The sequence below is a fragment of the Cricetulus griseus genome, chromosome X (genome assembly GCF_003668045.3).
Source record: "Cricetulus griseus strain 17A/GY chromosome X, alternate assembly CriGri-PICRH-1.0, whole genome shotgun sequence".
NCBI lineage: Eukaryota > Metazoa > Chordata > Mammalia > Rodentia > Cricetidae > Cricetulus > Cricetulus griseus.
Window position 1 is genome coordinate 37,221,376 of NC_048604.1, and position 23,578 is coordinate 37,244,953.

General features: G+C 37.6%; 1 protein-coding gene across 5 annotated transcripts in view; it reads left to right on the forward strand.

Moving 5' to 3' along the window:
• The window catches only part of Chrdl1 (chordin like 1), a 159,447-nt gene that overhangs the window by 55,044 nt on the left and 80,825 nt on the right, over positions 1–23,578 (forward strand). For all 5 annotated transcript variants that reach the window (XM_027433625.2, XM_035450122.1, XM_027433626.2 and 2 more), the window contains 2 exons: positions 19,538–19,650; positions 21,951–22,044. In XM_027433625.2, coding sequence (XP_027289426.1) covers positions 19,538–19,650; positions 21,951–22,044 — 207 coding nt within the window. The remainder of the gene's footprint in view (positions 1–19,537; positions 19,651–21,950; positions 22,045–23,578) is intronic.

Genomic DNA, 23,578 nt, shown 5'->3' on the forward strand with positions numbered 1-23,578 from the left:
GCTACATTGAAAAAAAAAAAGAAGCACAAAGTGGAATTGGTCCAACGGGGGCATATTCTGTGCTCCACTGAACTTATTCATCAGAAATAACTGTAAAATGTTCTTGGTAGAAGCTGTAGCAGCATCTGAATCCTGTCACAAATATTTATCTCTTCTATCCATAGAATTAAATATGGGAGGCAGAAGACTTATTGACATGGAGGGCAGAACCAAGCCTATCCCATAATTAAGAGTGTTTCTGTCCCACAATGATTTTCCCTGCAAGCAGTCTTCTTCCTGGGAGAAGAAGTTCATTCGATAAGGAACTTCAGCGTCAGTGATCTGTAGTGATATCTAGCAGGACTGAGGCATAAATGGAAGACAAGTGGGGGGCAGACTCTGATCAGCCTCTCCCCTTGTCTTTCTCATTACCTACTTTCCCTTCCATCACAGAGTAGTCTGTATCAGAATATACTCTTCTTATTTAAGTGCACGTGATAGAAATGTTGTCTGTTACTTCTTAAATCAGTTCACAACCAGTGGGGATTAAAAATTCCTGGTCTCTTAGAAAGATGTTTCCCCATTGCTGATGGCCACATGGGGAATATTATAACTAACTCTCAATAGACCATCTCTTCTTGGAGGTCGTCCATACTTACAAAGCATTGAGGAATATTATCCATAAAACTTAGAGCTTTGTTGACAAAGCAAAGAATGATGATTTATGAGCTCTAAACTCATACTCTCAAATCTTTCCTTGTACCTATTATTTCCCAACCAATTTTAATATGTGGTCGGTGTCAAAGTAATTATGTAACAGATGGCCAACGGCACTGGTTTTGATCTAATAATTCAGGTTATAGTTAGATGGTGAGGCCACCATCATGGTCATTCTTACTGACATATTTCATCTGGCCACATCCAAATAAAGGATATTCAAAATATAATCTTTACTAAAGAGAAATCTCATAGCATATGCTTCATGTATGTTGCCCTCACACATGCATGTGTTCATGTAGATATTTATGTTGATGCCCTAACAATGCCAAGTTAGAAGCAGAAGCAGTGGAAATAGCAATTCGATTTAAAAAGTTCCATAAATGGGTCTGGAGAGATGGCTCAGAGGTTAAGAGCACCAGCTATTCCAGAGGTCCTGAGTTCAATTCCCAGCAACCACATGGTGGCTCACAACCATCCGTTATGAGATCTGGTGCCCTCTTCTGGTGTGCAGATATACATGGAAGCAGAATGCTGTATACATAATAAATAAATAAAATCTTTTTTAAAAACAGTTCCATAAATGATCCGAGTCCTCTTAAAAATTCAAGTTTTGAAATTATGGTGGCCTTATAAATTTTTGTCTTAAATTATAGCTCAGAAATATAAATATATACATGATAACCTTCCAGGTCATATCAAAACATTTCTTAACAACGTCTTGTCTTTCTAATGCCTACAGCGTTTGCAATTGCATGTATGTTCCATTGTTTAACTAACCAGCCACTATTTGTAGGTATATATGTTGCTTCTAGTTTTTGACATTACAGATTAAGGGCATTAGTGAAACTCTTTAGATGCTAATGGACGTATTTGTGAGGAATTTTTAGTCAAATGCTATTTTCAGTTTTCATCTTGTTAACTGCTGTCAAAATTGCTCTTCATTACGTTGCTGCTACCTGTGTGTGAATGCCCATTTATAATTCCTTTATCAAAAGTGTTATGATCTTTATACTGAAGGATCATCCTAATTATAGAAATTATATTTAATTTTTACCTCAATATTTCGCTATTCTTATGTGATCTTTTCAATAACATTTTGGTTTAATTAGACTTCTTAATTACTTGTTTTTCTTTTGAGCTTATTTATGCATAAAATATTTCTTTTTGTTGTTGGAAATATTGCTTGTGCAAGTTGCATTTGTTTATCAATTTTAAAATTCTGTGTGGTCAGATCTATATTCCTTTCCTCTGTGGCTACTGAATTTCCCGGAAGGGTTTTCCCACCATATATTATTGTATTTTCTCTGGAGTTTATCCATAGGTCTCTGTTCCATGTGAAACTTAGACGCATATATGGGATGCAATAGAGAATTAACTTTTTAAGCCTCTGGGTGGTAGGTTTGTAAGACCTGTTTATGATCTTTTTATATTATCTAGTCCTGAATTTCTACAAGTGGAAATTTCTATTTTTTAAATGGAAAATGTTCTTCAAAGTAAAGAGACATATTTTTACATTTTACTGTCTAGTACAGGAGAAAGGAAGGCATAGGGATACATGAAAAAGAGTGTTATTTTTAAATTTTATAGAGCTGAGAAAATGTACAAATATAGAAGTGTTAAAACTTTTCATCTGTTCATACTGTCTGTCTCCGTTTTACTTGAGGAAGCGTCAGTTTTCCACTTTTCAGTTGCTGGTTAGAATACACTCTTTTAAGTACAGGAGCATGTTTGCTCTCCTATCTGGAACGGCCAGGAGAGGATGCATGTGAGGTGCCCTTATGGTGAAAGATCTTCTCTCAATTGCTGGGGAAACACGAAGAATTTTAGGAAACATTCTTTGTATGCAGAAAACTCTTTTCACAAGGAGTGGTGAAGGCCTATGTTGCCCCTTGCTGCTAGCTAATTAGCCATAGTTGTAGTCACTTTCACAAGCAGGAAGACAGCTAAGGACACCAGGAAATACTGATAGTGCACTGCAATGCATGAATGAACCATTTGTTGCTTATGTAAAAGTTTGCTACTGTCCAGCATCAGCAAAGTTTGAGGTCTTTAGCCAGGAAAAGATCTTTCTATAACTCCATTATGCTCTGTTGTTAAAGTTGTAGTCAATGAGGCCAGGAAGTTCTTTTGAAGTTCAAAGGAGCGTAACATTCACAGCATAATATTCATGCAAATATGGGACAAATGGGCTGACAAGTTTGCCCCCTTTGGCAGCTCTAACGTAGGTAATGAAGTATTGATCAAAGTGAACTTGAAGAACTGAGTTGTGAAGAATATTTCATTATATGTTTCTAATGAACCAGACTATACTAAGTCTGGCAGAGTTTCTGGAGACAAAAATGTGTCACATGGATCCATTCCTGTTCTATAAAAGTAAACTGGATCTCTGAGAGACCAGATTCTCACTCATTTTTCTCCTCCAAGCTAAAGCGTACAAACATTTGTGTTGATCTTAAATAAAGTGGGACTTTAGAATTCTCAGGAAAGGCAAGCCATCAGCGTAGTAAGAGAAGGAAGAAGATTAGCAAGTTGGAGATATACAATTTGTATCTCTGGCGAAAGCCAGAAAGAGAAGCACAAGTTTTCTAGGACCACCACAACATTTCACACAATTATTAAATATTAAGAAGAAGCAATGGAGAGAGTATGCTTATTAAAATTCATGTAGATGGAAGGCAAAGAAAGAAAGGGTAAGTTTGTCAGGAATGGTACATGTGTCTGTAATTTTAGCACGAGGGAGGCTGGGGTAAAGTGGGTTAAAGCTAACCTGGGCTAACATAGTGAGCACTTGCTTAACCGTCAGTTACACAGCTTAATTTTTTTCAAAGTAAATTCTGAATTTTTTTTTAAATATGGGAGCATGGTCACTTTGGGATTAGCCTAGATTCAACTCTTCATTTTATGGCTGTCTTACATACTTGGGGAAAATTACTGTAGAGATCTTTAGTTTTCCTATCAACATAATGGAAAAATAGCGATCCCCATTGGATTATCTTTTTCCAATTTCTGTGAGACAATACCTGAGGGAAGAGGCAAGATTAGGGAAGGAAGCCTTTACTTGGGCTCACAGTTGGGTAGGGTCTATCCTGGCAAGGAGAGTACGGCTGCAGGAATGAGAGGCAGTTGGTCATATTGTATCTGTGGTCTGCAAGTACAGCGAGATGAACGCTGCTACTCAGCACCCTTTCTCCTGTTCAGTCAGATAGGGACTGGAGCCTATGGAATGATGCTGCTCTTAGTTAGGATAGTTCTTCCCAAGTCAGTTAAACTAATCTAAAAACACTCATCACAGGTATTCCCAGAGATTGGTTTCCATAATATTTCTAAATCCCATCAAGCTGATGATCAAGATCAACCATCAGGGCCACCAGAATCATTTGCATATTGGTTGGAACAAGATTAGCTTTTAATAAATGGTACCCATTGCAGAAACATTTTTAAAAGCCGAATTATGTGGCCCGCTAAATTTTGAGATGGAAATTGAAACAAAATAGGATCAACTGACTTGGTGCAAAGACAGATTGTTGTGAATGCCTGCCAGAGTCAGAACTAAAGCACAGATCTCCAAATATAATATTCTCTTCACTATACCAATTTGGCCCTGGAAATTCTTTGAAGAAGCCAGTTCATTTTCTTGAACTTAAGCCCAGTCTTTTACATGTGGCAGCAACTTAATATATAAGTGAAGATCTAAGTGAATGAATAAAGACCTTTGTAACTATATTTCCTTAAAATAGGCAATGTGCTCTTCGGGATGTAAAGAACCAAAGGCTGGGGATAGAATTCAGAGGTAAAGTGATTACCCAGCAGGTACAAGGCCCTGGGTTCATCTCCAATACCACTACAGTAACAACAACAACAACAAAAAGACTGAGGCTGGGGCTGGGAGTCACACAATGAGGAAGACTGTTTGCTGAATAAGATTGGTGACTTCAGTTTGAATCCTTAGTAACCCATGTAAAAACCCCTGTATGGTCATGTGTGTCTGTAACCACAGCAATGTAGAGACAAGGATAGCATGCTGAGACTTGATGGCCATCAGCCTAATTCCAGATTCAATAAAAGACTTTGTCAAAGGAACATGGCAGAGAGTTATAGAACAAGACACACAGTATCTTTCTCTGACCTCCATATATAGGCATGATTGTGCACTCACACATGCATACACACATGCACACACACACACACACACACACACACACACACACACACCTATATCATATATACTCATACACACATATAGACACAAAAATAAAATTTCAATCCTCAAAAGACAGACTAAGACAAAAATTATTCAATAACTTAAACAAGCCAAAGGAAAATTCTGAGAGAGGTTAAAAATATGTTCCTGGGAAGAATTCTGATGCTCTGGACAGAGAATTAAAAATCAGAATAGGTTCTGTGGGGATGAGACTAGAGAAACCATGACTTTGGATTTGTGTATTTTGCATAAACCACCTGGACTTTTAATCATATCACAAAGTCACTCTGAAGAGAATTTTATTCATTTAAAATTTATAGCCTGGCTACTTCCAAAAACATTGGATATGGGTTAGAGATGAAAGACTGGGTAGAAAGTAATGGTTTTTAAAGATGAAATAAAATACAGGCCATCTAAAGAAGAAAAAGTAGATACAGTTAGGATGCTGTTAGGTAGACTGTAGCATCTTTACTCTAAATTTAGCTTGTACCTTCTGAATTTAAAAGAGAGAGAAAGAAACTTCAGGTTGGTTGACAAGTAGCAGTAGCATCTGTAGAGTATTCCTATTTCCCACCTACCACTTAAGCTGTGTTGATCATGAGACACTCAAATAAAACATATTCACTGTGGTACAAAGAGAACAGCTGTAAGCTGGATCTCGTAAGATAAAGAGGAACTCTTTGACATTTCTTTATTAATCATCTCTCTTAGACTGGGTTTTCATTGCTGCGAACCATGACCATCACAACTCTTATAAAGGAAACATTTAATGGGGGGGGTGACTCACTTACAGTTTCAGAGGTTTGGTCCATTATCATCATGATGGGGAGCATAGTGGTGAGCAAGCAAATGTGGTACTGGAGCTGAGAGTGCTACATTTTTGCAGGAAACAGGAAGTCAACCTACTGTCACACTGAGAAAATCTTGAGCAAAAGAGGCCTCAAAGCCCGCCCCACAGTGACACACTTCCTTCAACAAGTACACACCTCTTAATAGTGCCACTCCCTTTGGAGGCCATTTTCTTTCAAATTATCACACTATCTTTAAAGGATTAGGGCAGAAATTAAGTAATAATGAAATAAATACTTTTCATAAATGATGAGAAAATGTGGTCTGTGTACTTTAACATTTAGTAACATTGGTTAATTTGTTTATGGTATGTTGAAATTATTAAGTAACGTATGTTTAACATATCTACTAGACTAATAACTCTGGGATATACAAAGAAACTTTTACATTAACATGGTTGTTTTCTAATTTAAGAATAGATGCTCATTGATAGACATGCAGAAAATGTATACATGTAAGAAAAACAATTGCAATTTCAAGATCTGTGGATAATTATAGGTACTTAGTATAACTACTTATAGAGTCTTTTTCTATGCTCAGAAATACATATATATTAAATAAAACACTGTCTTGAAACCAATTTGAATCAGTGTTTCTTATGACAATTCACAGTTGTTATCTCTAAAATATACCAACACTGAATATATATTCTCATGCTGTCCAAAATGAAAGTTGGCTACTTGATGTTTGCACAATAGATAAATTTGGTTCTACTGTGAAACATTCAAGAGTCCAATTTGTACTCTTGATCAAACAGAAAATATTCCCAGTCAAACGGAAGGTCTCCTTAAGCTAAAACTTGTGAAGCTGAGGTGCTGATAGGGAGGATTTTTCTTTTAAACAAGAACTTGGATTTTTGCCCACAGTCCTATGCCATATGACATGGAACACATTTTTTTTAGCCAGAAAAAAATTCAGGTCAGGTTTCACCAGCCAAGTAGCCTTTCTGTAAAAGGATCTCCCCATGGCCTCATAGAAAGACTAATGAGAATACCATCCACTCTCTGTTATCCATGCTAATAAGAGATAGAAGGACATGATGAATTGAAATTTCATGGCGTATCTCCAGTTCTCATCTTACCCAATGGTGTTACCTTCCTCCTGTGTCAACCATCTTTGAACTACAGACTTTTTTATTCCTGTTGTGTCTGAGTACCTATTAGTGGAAAACTGAAGTAGCCACAAAGCAAATAATGAGAGGTCCATGATATCTGTATAATACCTTACGTGGGTATGGTGTTTTATTTTCATTTGGTTGGTTGGTCTCTCTCTCTCTCTCTCTCTCTCTCTCTCTCTCTCTCTCTCTCTCTCTCTCTCTCTCTCTCTCTCTCTCCTCTCTCTCTCTCTCTCTCTCTCTCTCTCTCGTGTGTGTGTGTGTGTGTGTGTTGTGTGTGTGTGTGTGTGTGTAGACAATTGAATTACTTTAGGGCAAATGCTCCAGCAAATTGTTTCTAGATGAGGGAATCAGCCATAACAACAGAATGAAAAATTTGACTTCTTCTTACATTTCCCTTTTCACTATTTTTTTACAACTGGTAACAAAGTCCTTTTGAAGTCCTGAGGGAATGGGACAGAATCTTCAACTCTAAAACCTCATACTAGGGAAATAAAAACAAGTTGTATAACTACTGTATGTTGCCCTTCCTACATTGTACTTCAAGATTGATAAATGGACAGAGGGAAAGTACTTAATGTGTTTCTTTCCCCATCACTATTCTAGGAGCTTTTTAAAGAAATTAATAATTAAAAAGGAATTTGTTTACTTGGTGTGTCAACTTCACATAACTCATAGCAAAGCTTCATTTCTCCCTTTCCACTGACCATAAGTGTTATAGTAGAATAAATATTATTGTAATACTGACATAGTGATGTGTCTACACTAAGAGCTGTTATCAAAAACAGTTCATGGGAATGTCTTCTTGGTTTTGGACTAGTGATAGAGTTCTTGACCCTTTGACTTAATCTTGGGAAAGGGGAAGAGCACTGATGGCACAGATGTGCATCTTTGTGGCTGTTTACATTTTGTATTGTTCCTGTTAACAGGAGCTACCAAAGTAGCAGGAATTTCTACTTCTAATTAGTGCCAGCTGAGCTGTTTGAAAAACTGGCTATAATGATGCAGGTTGAAGGTCCATTTCACATCTTAGTTGAATACCTTCGGGACTCTCAGATACTGATACTAGTAAGTCATACGTTCTCCAGCTGATCTCTCTCAGCTATTGGCAATGGATTGTTGACTTTTCTTCTTCATCTCTTGTAGAGATTAGGGTAACATCCTTGTTTCAACAAAATCCGCTCCTTTGTGCTTCTTCCAAGATGATATACTGGGATTTTAGGTGTGGTTGATTATACATTGTAGCTCATTAAATTCTTTCCTGGGTGGTGTCAAATTTTTTAAAGTCCAAACTTATAAGCATATGTTGAAGTTGAATTTATCCTAGTTCCTGAAAAGTGATAATTGTTCTGTGTGCTCTTGGTGAAACATTTATGGTTGCGAAAACCACTCCATTTTGAGTAATGTTAAAATACTTGTTAATGATTCATGTTTAATTTTATTATATGCTTGAAAAATATCAACATCATTAATTAATGGAACATTGTTTAACTGCACCAGTATTACTATTTGCCCCTTGCCTGCCTCTGGTTCCTGTCTTTTTCTTCAATAAGGATCTCTTGGCCATATTAGCTAAATATTATATCACTGACATGAGACCAATGTATGTGGTATAGGGCCATTATATTTGCATTAAAATTGGTTTTCTATCAGCAGTGGTGTTTTGAGTAAAGTTTTTGCATTCCCTGATTGTGTGGTTTGGAAGACAGTGGGATAGTAGTGTGACTTCAATAAGATGTTAGAATATGATGTAATGATTTTCTAGGAGTCTTAGCTGGGGTCATCCTTGTGGATTCCTGGGAATTTCCCTAGCACCAGGTTTCTCCTTAACCCCATAATAGAGGGCACCAACTTGATATTTTAAATAAGTGGATCTGATAGCAACTCTACAGTGAACTAATCCATGCAAGAGAAGAATAAAATACATAGCATACAGGATCTATTTTTATGTACTCCATGGATTTACCTTAAAATAGATTCTAAGTTCCTTCAATTCAAGTATAGTAGCCCCCAGTACATATAACTTTGTCAAACTAATATTTCTACTTAAAGGAGTCATATTCATAAGCTTGTTTTCAAATATACCAGATATTTCTGAAACACTGAAATATGTTTTATATATAGAATGCAAATCACTTGGCTATCTGTCAGAGTGAATATAAATCTATTAACAAAATAATCACTTTCTTGTCACTAACAAGAAGGTAGGGAAAGTTGTCTCATATAGACACTGGTGTTGGAAAAATTCATAACCATTCATCAATAGCTAAAGGTTACTATGGGATTACTAAGCTATTTCTAAGCTGTGTTTCTAGACTTGCCTGAAATCACACATGCTCTGCTTAAAAACTATTTTTTTTTTAGTTTCCTGTGTTCTTTTAGTGCAAACATGTTTGTGAATACCCATTCTTACTCAGGAAATATAGCTTAATGCAAATTGTTAAGGAAAATGGCAATACCATAGAATTGGAAGCAGAAATGATTGTTGAAAATCAATACATATTAAGCTTTACTGCGAATTTAAATGAATACTGGTTTCATTATTCGCTATAGAATGTCCAATATTTTAAGCAGCTAAAATATTCACTGTTGGTCATTCTCACCCACTGATAATGAGTAACTTAGCTTTTCTGGGAGAAAGTTTGACAATATAGAACAAGAATTTAAAAATATGCAAAATTTTTGACCCCCCGCAAAAATATACTTCTTAGCAGTTGCATTAAGAAAACAGCCAGTGTAGGAATGTTTTCATGAGAATATTTTCTGTTTTACATTATTTTTGTTATTTTTAAAACAATTTTTATTTTACATACAACCCCAGTTCCCTCTCCCTCCCATCCTTCCACTCACCCCACCCCATCCCCTCCCCACCCCACCCCAATCCACTCCTCAGATAGGATGAAGTGTTCCATGGGGACTCATCAAAATCTGTCACATCATTTGGGGCAGAAACAAAGCCCCATGTATCAAGGCTGAGCAAGGTACCCCTCCATAGGGAATGGGCTCCAAAAAGCCAGTTCATTCACTCGAGATAAAGTAGAAATGGCAGCAATATAATTGGCCAAATAGAGAATTGGTCAATTTAAATTTAAACTATATAGCAATATAGAATAGTGTTCCTAGACAGTTGGCCTGAACAAGGGAGAGCGCATCGACCCCAGATGCTGTCGGGGAGGCCAGTACAAGACTGATCCAGACCCCTGAACATGGATGTCAATAAGGAGGCCTCTGCACTCCAGGGAGCTTCTGGTGGTGGATTAATATCTTTCCCTGGTGCAAGAAGGGACTTTGAGAGCCCATCCCATGTGAAGGGATACACTCTGGCCCTGGACACATGGGGAAGGGCCCAGGCCCAGCATAGGAAGATTTGGTGGACTTTGCAGAGCCCCTGTTGAGGGCCCTACCCTGCCTGGGGAGTGGTGGGTGGATGGGGTGGGGGGTAGGTTGGGGGTGGGGGAGGAGGGATGGGGTGAGGGGAGGGAGAGGGAGAAGGGACTTACATGTGAAACAAGCTTGTTCCCTAACTGGAACTAATAAATACATTTAAATAATAATAATAATAATAATAATAATAATAACAATAATAATATATAAAAACAAGGAAAAAAGGATTATTTTCCTAGGCACAGAGTATGGGAGACTATTTACTACAATAGCAATATTCTCATCATGGTATGTCAATTCTGAAATAGAATTTCCATATACATGATGTCTGGACAAAAAAGTAGGAGTTTCTAGTTTCTTGCCTAATATGCAAAGGGCTTCAAATTTTTCAATTCTACTATGTAAGAAAGTACCCAAATGAATCGTAAACTAATGATTCCTGTTAGATTCAGTAAGATGATAGAATGAAAAGTATATAGATTGGGATGGAGGAAACAAAATCACATGAATGTCCATGTAGAAACTTACAAAGTACCAAGATTAGTGTATAAAACTCAATTGCTTTCCTACATACTAGCAATGAACAAGAGGAATTTGAACTAAACACATGCATTGCTGCTTATCTTACATTCTTAAAAATTATATATATATATATATATATAATATATATATATATAATCAACAATGCATCTAATATAAACTGTAAGACTTCAATGAAATAAAAACCAAAATACCAAAATAAATAATTGGGGAGATAATCCATGCTTGTGGGTAGAAATACTAAAGTTTGTTAGTGTTGGTTTTTCATAATTTAATCTGTAGGTCAATAGCCGTCAAAATTGTAACAAATCTTTTTGGGGGAGTTCTCAAGTTTGTACAAAAAGATGAAAGATACAAAACAGCAAAAAATTCTGAGAAATAACAATAACAATGTCACTGATAAAACTTAACTTCAAAACTTGTTGTATATGCTGGAACAATGAAGACCATGACGCTGGCCAAAGAAAAATAAATAGATCAATAGAACACAACAGGAAGTCTAGAAATAGACATGCATAAACATTGTCAGGAAACTTTCAACAAAGAAGGAAAGTTGTAAATGAAATGGGGTGGATAGATAGTTTTTTTGATAAGTGGTGCTTGAACAACCAAACACCTTTATCCCCAAGTAAATAAATTAATGAATTGAGTCATATTTCTTGCATATTTCACAAAAGCTTCAGCATGTATCACTAAACAAAGTCTAGATGGTTGTGTGGCTTTGGCAATGACATTTTAAATAAAACATCAAAGGTACAAATCGTGAAACAACTGATACACTAGACTTTGTCAGAATTAAAGACTTTTGCTTCTATAAAAGACATAGAAGCAACAAACAGTACATTCTAAAATGGAAAGCACCATTCTCAGGAGAGTGCACTGGGTAAATGCACCAAAGGTTTAAGGATGAAATTACATGAGTTCTCTATGGTGAGTTCCAGAAGAAAAAAGCAGAAGGAGCACTGACTAACTCATTCCATGATCGCAGTATTTCTGTAGTAACAAAAAGTAGACAAAGACATTGAGAGAAAATAGTAGGCCAACAGCTCCTGTTAATATAAGTGCAAGAATCTAAACTTTTGGTTAATTGAGGAACTGGAGAGATGAATCAGTAGTTAAAACTTTTTCTGCTTTTGCAGAGAACTGGAGTTTTGTTCCCCTCACCCACTTGCAGTAACTTAGAACTATCTGTAATTCCAGGTCCATGGGACATGGCTCTCTCTTTTAAGCTCTGTGGGTGCCCACATGTACACACACACACACACACACACACACACACACACACACACACACCCCACTAAAATAAATAAATTAATCTTTCAAATAATTACTAAATTGAACCCAACAAAGTATGAAATTAATGATTTGACACAAACAAACAAACAAGTGGGATTTATTGCAGGTACATTAGTGAGTTCCAACATTTAAAAATCAGTTAAGGTATTCTATCATTTCAACAGGCTAAAGAAAATAAACATGATTTTATCAAAAGATGGAAAGAAAGAATTTCATAAAATCTAAAACTATCTCGAATTCTATGGGTAGAGGGGAACTTATTCGTCTTGACAAGGACAGTCAGAATCATACTTAACGTACAGACACTGGATGCTTTCCCACTGAGGTCAGAAATAAGGAAATATGCACTCTCATTTTTAAATTTACCTTTAACTAGAAGTCCTAGATAATGGATAAATCATATATGTAGACTGAAAGAAGTAGCACTATCTTTGTTCACAGATGACACAATTATTCAGATAAAAATCCCCCAAAGTCTGGAGAGATGATTCAGTGATTAAGAGCACTCACTGTTCTTGCCGAAGACCCAAACTTTGTTCCCAGCACTCACGCCAGGTGGCTTACTACTTCCTATTCACTCCAACTTTGGGAGATCCAATGCCCTTTTCTGACCTCTACAAGCACTTACAACACACACACACACACACACACACACACACACACACACACACACACACACACACACACACACGTATATAAAAATAAAAATAAGTACTTAATAAAAACCCAAAGAAATAACAATGGTGCAAAAGCTTCTGTAACAATAACAAGGTTGAAAGATAAAAATTTAATATACAAAATTAAATTCATTTTCTAAATATTATCATCAATAAACACATAAAATTAAACTTTAAAAACTTAAGTGCCATTTACATTAGTATCAAATGAAAGAAATGCATAGGTATTGGTATAACAAAGTGTGTGCAAGATTTTATGAGAAAAGCTACAAACACTGATGTAATAAATGAGCTAAACAAATGTATTTTATGTTTATGGGTAGAAAAACACATAGTTGACCTGAGTTGTTTCCCTACACAATTTCAAGGCTGATGTAAAACTACGGTAATGAATGTAGTGTGCTTGGGGATGGAATGGAGAAATGGGTAGAGATATCATAATACAGAGCCAATAAATAGACCAGTACATATGTAACTGACTGAATTGTTTTCACTAGAGAAATAGAGAGAATTCATCAGAAGAAAGGCTACCTTTTCATGAAATAAATGCATCAGCCTTCTATCTTATACAGCCCAGGACTACCTGCTGAGGACGAGCACTTACCACAGTGGGCTGGGCACTTCCACAACAATCAGCAATCAACAAAATGTCTCACCAACTTGCCTACAGCCCAGTCTGATGGGGAAATATTCTCAAATGAGGCTTCCTTTTCTCAGATGAATATAGTTTGCGTCAATTATAAAAACCTAGCCAACACAATTGCCTCCTTGTCAACTTGCCATACAAACACATCACTATTAAACTATAAGCTTTCCTTTCTGTTTATCCCCCAAATGCCATGTTAATAACATAATATAAAATAATAAATAATAAATTAATAAATAAATATAAATAAATAAATTTAAAAGCCCCATACCCCTTAAAATATCTCAATACTTAAATGCTTAAAGTTTCTTTAAAATATTCAGAGTCTCTCTAAAAGTTCTAACTCTCAAATTTGGGCTCCTGTAAAAATCACAAATAAGTTACATACTTTTTTTTTTACAACAAGATGGAAGAAGTAGGGCACAGTCACAATCAAATCAAAGGAAAACCAAACTTCAATCATCTAAAAATTCAGTTCTTGATTTGTAAGTCCCACTCAAGCTTTTGAGTTCCAAAAGGTCTGAGAAGCTTCATTTCTCCAGCTCTACTATCTGTGCACACATAATTCATCTCATAGGCTGAGGCTGGCTCTAGTTCACAGTTGTTGCTCTTCTTGGCAGTTGTTCCATTGCACTGACACATACACTATGCTAGAGTCCCCACTGCAACTGAGGCTCGCTCCTTCCTTCTTTCCTTCCTTCCTTCCTTCGTTACAGACTCTCTACATAGCCTTGTCTGGCTTCGAACTCACGAAGCTTCTGCCTTCCAACCTAGCAGTTTTTAATTTGACTAAGTCTTATTTTATAGTATATCATGTATGGATTATGGGATTGACTTGTCTCAAGCAAGTCTTTTGCTAGATAACAAAGATATTCTCCTATGCATTCTTCTAAATACTTCAATTTATTAAATTTTACATTGAAATATATGACCTACCCTTCTTTCATTTTTATTAGCTTTTATTAGTTACACAAACTATTAGGTTTCATAATATGTCATACATATGTAAAATATACTTTGATAATTTGTAATTCCTTATTATCATATCTGCTTCCCCCTCACTGTTCCAACTTCTCTACCTCCAAGCCTTCTTTTCTACTTTCACATATTATCTCTTTTATTTTTCTTTAATTATTATTGTTTTATGTGTATGTATATACACACATATAAGCACAACCAGTTGAGTCAATATCTGTTGTTCATATGTATACATTTTTAGGGCTGACCACTCGATATTGTATAACCACTTAGGGCAGCAGTTCTCAAACTGTGGGTTGAGTCATCTTTGGAGGACAAATGACCCTTTCACAGGGGTCACCTAAGACTATTGGAAAACACAGATCTTTCCATTATTATTCATAACAGTAGCAAAATTACAGTTAGCAATGAAAATAATTTTATGGTTGGGGAATCATAACATGAGAAATTGTATTAAAGTATCAAAGCATTAGGGAAGTTGAAAACCACTGACTTAGGGGCATCATCCCTAAGGAAGACTGATTTTCCCTCCTTAGTAGTAGTCCTTCATCTAGGGGTGTAGTCCTTTGAAATTTCTAGTATCAATGCTTTGGGCCAACCTGTGTTGTCATTGTGCAAGCCATTTTGTTAAGATTTGATAGGTGTAACCCCTCTGTCATGTCTAGAAGATCCTATTTTTGCAACAGTTATCCTGGTCCTCCATCAAGGTCATAGACACTTTCTGGTACCTTTTTTATGATATGCTTTGAGTTTAGGATATGTTCACCCCATGGTTAGTTGGTTCTCATGATTTTAACCAGTTATGGCTTTTTGTAGCAGTCTCCATCTTCTGAGGAAAAAAGAAGCTTCCTTAATGAGGGGTTAGAGCTACACTTCGTAGTAGGTGTAAGTACTGAGAATGAAATTAGTGTATGCTGGTTTAGGAAAGTGGCAATAGTGGGTTCTCCTCTGGGTCCCATGGCCTCACCAATTAATTGGCTGGGTTTACAGCACCAGACATTATTTCCTTCCCATTGAGCAGGCTTAAGTCCAATTAGACAGCTGCTGGTTACTGCGAATATGTAAATGTTCATGTGGTTGGGATTTATAAGCATCACAACTGGGTATGAATATATTGATTGCTTTTCTCCCTTGGCAGCTTGTGACACTATGAGTGCTAATCCTCAGAGAGGAAGCTTCTAGGTCAACTCCAGCTCAGTTTCTCCCAGTCCTGTGTTTGAACTGTATGTTATCTTTAGCAATATGGACTTGACCTTCAGATTTTTGAGAGGGAACCAAGGGCAAATAAATGACAGTAACTGTTTTGCTTTGGGAGTGTCTTGGACTCTCTTACGAACAATTCAAAAGGAGGTTTCTCATACCTGGCACTAGGGTTTTTCTTATAGAGACCATGGTTCTATGTAAGTTCTTTATGTATTCTGGATATTAATCCCCCATCAGATATGTATCTGGCCAAGATCCTCTCTCATTCTGTGGGTTTCCTCTTCACTCAATTCATGGCTCCCTTTGTTGTAAAGAAGCGTTTTTATTAGGTCCCACTTGTCAAGTGTTGTCCTTCATTCTTGGGCAAATGGAGCCCTAATGGCAAAATCCTTTCCTGCACCTACATCATGTAGGGTAGTGCCAATGCTTTCCTCTAACAGTTACCGTATTTCAGGTTGCACATTAAGGTTTTTGCTCCATTTGTAGTTAATTTTTATGCAGGGTACTAGATACAGGTCGAATTTTGTTCTTCAGAACATGGACCCTCCAAATTTTCCAGCACCATTTGTTGAAGATTGTTGTCTTTTCTCTAGTATGTGGTTTTGACATCTTTGCTATGACCTACGTTGAGATCGCATTTCCTCCTCGTCTAATTCCTCCTCATTCATACCCACCTGTCTGGAGACAGGGTTTGCTATATTGCCTATACTAGCCTTAAACTCAGCATCCTCCTGCTAAGCCTTCCAACTGCCGGGATTATAGGCACGATCCACCATGCCTGCTTTTTAAATTCATTTTTATTATTTTTATTTAAATTAAAAATAATCTTATTTAACATACCCATCCCAGTTCCCTCTTCTTCCCATCCTCTCACTCCCCCCACCATCTCCCCATTCCACCCTCCATTCACTCCTCAGAGAGGTTGAGGCCACTGATAGGGGATCATCAAAGTCTGTCACATCATTTTTATATGTGGTATTAGAAATAGGAAAAGACTGACTTTAAATATTATGCAAGACTATTTAATTCCACAGTATTTGTTGAATTTGTTGAAATCACTATTTCTTTATTGAATGGATTTTTCTGTAACTTTTTGCTGATACCACATAGCTTGAAAACTGTAATTTTATTTTAAATCTCTAATATCTTTCTTCTTCAAAATTGTTTTGGTTCTTCTACTTCCTTTTACTTCCAGTATAAATTCATTAATAGACTCCCATCTTTACTTAAAATAAAATTCTGATAGTACTTTTTTTAAGACAGGGTATTACTATGTAGCCCTAGCTAGTGTAGAACTTACTATGTAGACCAGGCTGGCCTTGAACTGCCAGAGATTCATCTACCTCTGCATGGAATCTGTTATTTACTTTGGGGACAATGGAGACCTTAAAAATCTTTGTCTTCCAATCTACAAATACTATAAATTTGTCTGACCATTAAGCCTTCATTGCTTTTCTTTCAGCAATGTATTATAGTTGTCTTCGTGCAAACCATGCATATGTTTAAGGTTCATCTTTTGAAAGGAGCTGTTTAAATACTCTATGTACTAATTGTAACTCATTTGCCTTCTTCTATTTCTGAGACAGGATGTTACTTTGTAGTAGACGCTGGAAGTGAACTCACTTCAATCCTGCATTGTTTCTCATGTGTGATGCTTACAGGCATGAGCTGCTGCCATCCCCAGTCAAACTTCAATTTCCCTTTATTATAGAACATGTAAATATGGTTGGTCTTGAATCTTGAAGGCTTGCTAAATTCTCTTACCATTCATAATAACATTGTAATAGATTGGTGTGTTTTCTTTAGAGAAAATAATGACATCTGTAAATACTTTACTTTTTGCTGTGTAGTACATAAAACGTTTTGGACCTGCTTTCTCTGGCTAACATTGGAAAAACAGGCATCATCATATAATTCTCACTACTGGGGAAAAATAATTCAGTCTTTTGCCATGGAGGAAGTTTATCATCTACAGATTTTTTTGCTTTTGTTTTCAGATGCCATGTATGAGGATAAGAAGATTTTCTTCCCAGTTTGCTATGAGTTTCAGCCATAGCTGAATGTAGCATTTTGTCAGATTCAGGTTCTAAATCTTTTTCAACAATGATAAGCCCTACCTTTGGTTTGTAAACACAGTGAATTACATCAATGAACTGTGAATGAGGAAGTATCCTTCAATTTCCAACATAAGCCCCATTTGCCATGGGATCCATAATTGGTTAATATTGATAATTATATTTGTCCTCTGGTAGCATACATACCTGCCAGCACCATAAATGCTAGTCAACAGGGTGATGCTTATAGTTGGGAATCAGCTTGATTTTTCTGTGTTGGATTACGTAAGTGTGTGGTGTCTTCAGCAACAGGGCATTACTATCAGGTTGTGGTGAGTAACCAGTAGCCTTAGCAATAGCCTTAGTAAAGACTGTGAGGGTCTATGGGCCCACTTTGACAGGTGGCATGTGAGTTTGAAGCCAGCCTGCTCTCAGAGCAAGTGCCAGGATAGGCTCCAAAGCTACACAAAGAAACCATGTCTCAAAAAAATAGTTTTAAGGTCTGGAGAGATGACTCAGTGGTTAAGAACACTTGTTTTTACAGAGGACCCATATTCAGTTCACAGCCCCAACATGGCAGATCACAGACATCTCTACCTCCAGTTCCAGGGGACTCAACATCCTCTTCTGGCTTCCATGAGCACTGGCATGCATGTAGTGAACAGAAAAGCATGTAGACAAGACACACATGCACATACAATAAAAGCAAACAAATTTGTCTATCTAAATTTTATTTTAAAATTGTTAAATGTATTATTTGATGGGTATGGGTATTTTGCCTGCATGTATGCCTTGTACCACATGTGTACCTGTTGCCTGCAGAGGCCGAAAAAGGGTATCAGATTGCTTAGAAATGGAGCTATGGATGGTTTGAACTGCCACGTTGGGACTGTGAATTGAATCCAGGTTCTCTAGAATAGGCAGTAGTCTTATCTGCAAAGGTATGTCTCCAGCCCTGTAAAATAAGTTCATTCCAAAGAAGAAAAGAATATTATTTGAACTAACTGAAAGGTTGTTTATGCTTAAGAAAATATGTATGTTGACAGAAACAGCTGACCTGAATATCAGGGCGCTCTTGGTCCCCAGACTGATAGCTGGGGTACCAGCATGGGACTGATCCAGACCCCAGGAACATGGATTTCAATGAGGAGACCTCGGAAATCTACCAGACCTTCTGTAGAAGTTCAGAACTTATCCCTAGCACAGGTGTGGACTTTGGGAGCCCATCCCACAAAAAGGGATACTCCCTGAGCCAAGACACACAGGGGTGGGCCAAGGCCCTATCCCAAAAGATACGATAGACTCTAATGACACCCTATGGAAGGCCTCACCCTCCAGGTGGAGCAGAAAGGATATGTGATAGGTAGGTTTGTAGTTGGGGGGGGGTGGTAGGGGAAGAGGGGAGGAAGAGGGAACTGGAATTGACGTGTAAAACAATCTTATTTCTAATTCAAATAAAAAACATCTGCAAAAAAGAAAATCTGTATGTTGAATGGAAACAAAGTGTTCATTGTTTTATCTCTGGAAAGGAAATTTTAAAAGCCAGTGATATGTTTTTTATCTTGCTATTATAACAGATCATTAACTGATATTCTTGAATTCCACTGTCAGATCAACCTGGGTTTGAATGTGATCTCAGCTACTAACTAGTTATATGTCTCTTGATTGTCTTTATCCATATAGTAAGACTAATACTAATATCTAATTTATGAGTTATTATAAAGATTCAGGAAGGAAAATACTGAAAACATTGAGCCAGAAGTAGGCACTCTGTAAATGCAATGACTCTTCCTTTGATGTACATAGTAAAATTGATGCAAGATTTGTCTTTAGATTTTGGGACTTGGCCTGTATTTTCTGACAGCTTTGTTCTCCCCCTTTCCCCCTTTTAAACAGATTCAGAAACATATTGTGTGTTTCAAGACAAGAAGTATAGAGTGGGTGAGAAATGGCATCCCTACCTGGAACCTTATGGACTGGTTTACTGTGTGAACTGCATCTGCACAGAGGTATAATGCTTTATGGCATAGGATTTCCCACTCCATTCCTTAGCACACAGGGGGGTTATCAATGCTCATTTGGCAGGGAACCTAGGTGATTAAAAACCTAGAAGATATTAGTAAACTCGCAGGTGTCATGGCACATGTCTATTATCTCAGCACACACGAAGTACAGGCAGGAGAATGAGTAGAATGAGCATTCTTGGTTACAGAGAAAATTTGAGATTCACTTTAGAGAGAGCTGGGGAAAAGAATGGGGACGAGATTGCAAGAAATATCTCACCTGCTTCTTTCCCCTGTTAAAATTTGGTTTGTTTTTTTCTTAAAATCTCTGAATATTTACTATAAATAAATTTCTGTAGCCTTTTGGACTAAGTATAGGGGACATAATTGGAGAAGATAAAAGAATAATATAGTAGGAAAAATAATCGACCCTCTAGATGACAGTAGAAGCAACCCCTATTGTGGCAATAAATAATGTCTCCAGACATGTTTATTTGCCTTGATGAAAACCACATCATTAATCCATTTGGGGAGGAAAGCCTCATCAAAATCTTTAAAAAACTGAGAATGCTGCATGCATAGAATGAACAAGGGCTGCATGGAACGCCTGTCATGTGCCAAGCTAGAGCAGGCACAGTCACACACAGGCCTGCTCTTTTGCCATTTGAACAGAACTTCCGGCTTTTCAAATTTTTACCATGTATAAAACACCCTCCGGGTATTATAATCACAGTTTTATTCAGGGTTTATGGAGTTTTAGCTTCAAGGTAGACAGTTTTTTTCAGACTCTAAAGTAGGCAACCTGTGGTACATGGTATGTTGGATATTTTACCAATGCCTGGCATGGTGGAGCAAGCCTGTGGATCCCCTCACTCAGGAGGCTGAATCAGGAGGATCAGGAGTTTGAGTCTACCTGTCTCAAAAAAAAAAAGACATAATGATATTACCCATGTTATATGTTGTAGTAAGGATTAAATTCACTAATTCATCTAAAACAATGTCTGAGTAAGAAGTGTTAACTGCTGTAGTCATCATTATCCTTCTGGTTATCAGTGCTCTTATTGATCTCTGGAGTCTAGAAGAGAATTCAGTATACAACATTAATGATGGAGTTTTCTTCTCAACCAGAACTATGCTTTCTCATGTGCTTCTGAGCTCATCTCTGTATGCTACTACCCGACTCTGAGGAGTGTGGTGCATTAAGAGCCTCTCTGCTGTTTCCAAATGAAACATTACAAGACTTTATTCTAGAAAGCGCATGAGAAGAAAAAAAGAGTTGTGGTAAGGTGACTCCAGACTGGATAAAAGAAGCCTGCCTCTTTAAATGACTAGGGCTTGCATTAAACAGAGCATCTGGGGGCTGATTAACTGCCTGGTATGGCATTATTTTGTCAGATTCTTGACTCAGTACATTGGAGATGGACAGCTAGCCCTTGGGGGCCGAGGCTTTGAAGTCCACAAGGCAGTGAAAATGTTAACATGATCCCGATGCCAACAGCTTACACACTAGGCATACTCTTTCTCTGTGCACTTTACCACCCTTTACCCTGTAACAACCTGATAGATGCAAGTCGCCCTTCATTTAGATGAATTATGGATGGGAAATGTAAATGTAAAACGTATTTCCAATGCTTGCTTTGTTCTGGCAATGACTGAGAGCTGTCAGAGTTGGGATCATGTATCTCTTAAGTCATACAGGAACCAGGTTGCCTCATCCAGACACACTAGCTGATCAGCTCAATTTCTAGTTCTAGCTTGTTCTCAGAAACAAATGTTGGCTGAAAAGGGAAATGAGGAGAGGAGTCACGCAGCCTACTGAATCAAGGCAGTTAGTTTTGTAGAGGCCAAGGACTCACATGCTAGGGATGTCTCTGTGCCAGGGCTGAGAAGCAGCTCTCAAGGGACCTATTACTCACCACCCCTTCTCTTCCATGGCATCAGGCAGGTGGTTATGAAATCAGAATAGACTCTTGAAAAGGCCATGCAGCTAGAATTGGGAAGGGTAGAACTAACACAGAGCCAGGCCAGAGGAAGACTCCCATACTTAATGGGAGGCTTTGAAAACCGGGACTGTGTTGAACCCAGTCTCAGAAAAAGTATGCTGATATGCTTCCAATCAACCCAGCAGAGGTGGTAAGAGTGAGAAAAGGAGGTTTATTTTAAAAGAAGGATGATTGCACTCCGATTCTTGGGAATGCATTATTCACTGTCTGGGTGAGTCCCTTCATGACTGTTTCCCAAACTGGCAGAATCCCAGTGACCTTTGAAAGACATTTCTTCTTCTCTTTTTCTGCCATCTCTTTCAGAATGGGAATGTGCTTTGTAGCCGAGTCAGATGTCCAAGTCTTCATTGCCTCTCACCCGTGCATATTCCTCATCTGTGTTGCCCCCGTTGCCCAGGTAATCCAGTTTGCCTCTGTTTCTCCAAGCTGTGTGTCTCTGTTTTCCCTCTTCACCTAACCTGGCTAATCTTTCTAAACTCATCCAGAAAGGAAACTTCCAGTCAGAAATAACAATAGAACACCTTTAGACAACTTAAGCTGGCCCCCTAAATACACATTGTAGCCCAAATGGGACACATTCTGGGTTCTAATATGTTATTGGGTACCCAGTAACAGATTTTTCATTGGGCTTTTAATCATTTGAAAGGGAATAAAATGGGAAAAAGGAATTATAGCTATAAACAGCCTCTTTCTGCCATGGTCAGTGGGTAACAGGGGGGTTGTATCATTGTGGCACGTGTCCTATACAATTAGTGCTGGAATTGCATCCAAGCATAGCTTCAAAATGATGAAGAGCTGTTCATAAATCAAAGGAACTGAACCAGTAAGGTTTATAACAGTATAAAGCTGCCTGCCTGCTGAACAGTCACCTCCTCCACACTGCACAGTTATTAGGTACACACTGTTAAGAGTAAGTCTGGGGAGAGCCAACTAGAGACTTTTTCTCAAGGTTGTTAGGAAGGCTACTTTCATGGTGTGTGCTAAGGGAATTTTTCTGAGGTATAAACCCTCTCCATTACACTTTATTCTGAAATGAATTGGGCCTAGTTCTTGCACCATGGGGAAATTCAAAGAATGCCTGTCAGCAATGGCATTCCAAGGGACACTTATCTAACAGTCTTGAGATCCGCAAAGTCAAGACCTTACTACCCTCTAGGTTACACTGCAAAACAGAAGAATTGTTGAGGTCCAGGTTACTGATTGAACTTTTGGAAGTAAGAGAACTCTTCAAACTTAATTGCAGGATTTCAGTTTACTGTGTGCTGCTTTATTGATATTACTTTATAAAGTATGCTCTTCTGTCCTAGTAGGTACAGTCCAACAAACATAATCATTCTTTTTCCCAGGTGACAAAATATTACACACAAATCTATCACTTTGAATGCCATTGATGATAGAATAAGCTTCAAGAGATGAGGAATTGACCAATCGGGAAGTTACTTTACAGAGTTCCTACATGGGCTTCCTGTTTTTTGAATGTGTTCATTTGCTTCTGTTTGAGCTGGATTGAAAGGGTATAATACACAAGATGCTCTTGTAAATGAGAGAGTAGAATTTCTAATTAAATGGCTATTCTGGAGGTCTTTTCTTTAATCTACCAGATAGCCTACTAAATCATTGTAAAAATCTCTCTAAGAAGTCTCACGGGCTGGAGAGATGGCTCAGAGGTTAACAGCACTGGTTGCTCTTCCAGAGGTCCTGAGTTCAAATCCCAGCAACCACATGGTGGCTCACAACCATCTGTTACGAGATCTGGTGCCCTCTTCTGGTGTGCAGACATACATGGAAGCAACATGTTGTATGCAAAATAAATAAATAAAATCTTAAAATAAGAAGTCTCACAAAGTGGCTTAATGTAATAGGAACTTAACTGAAGCACAACTTCTTAAATTGTGGCTCATTGGTAGAACACAATTATTGACAAAAAATGG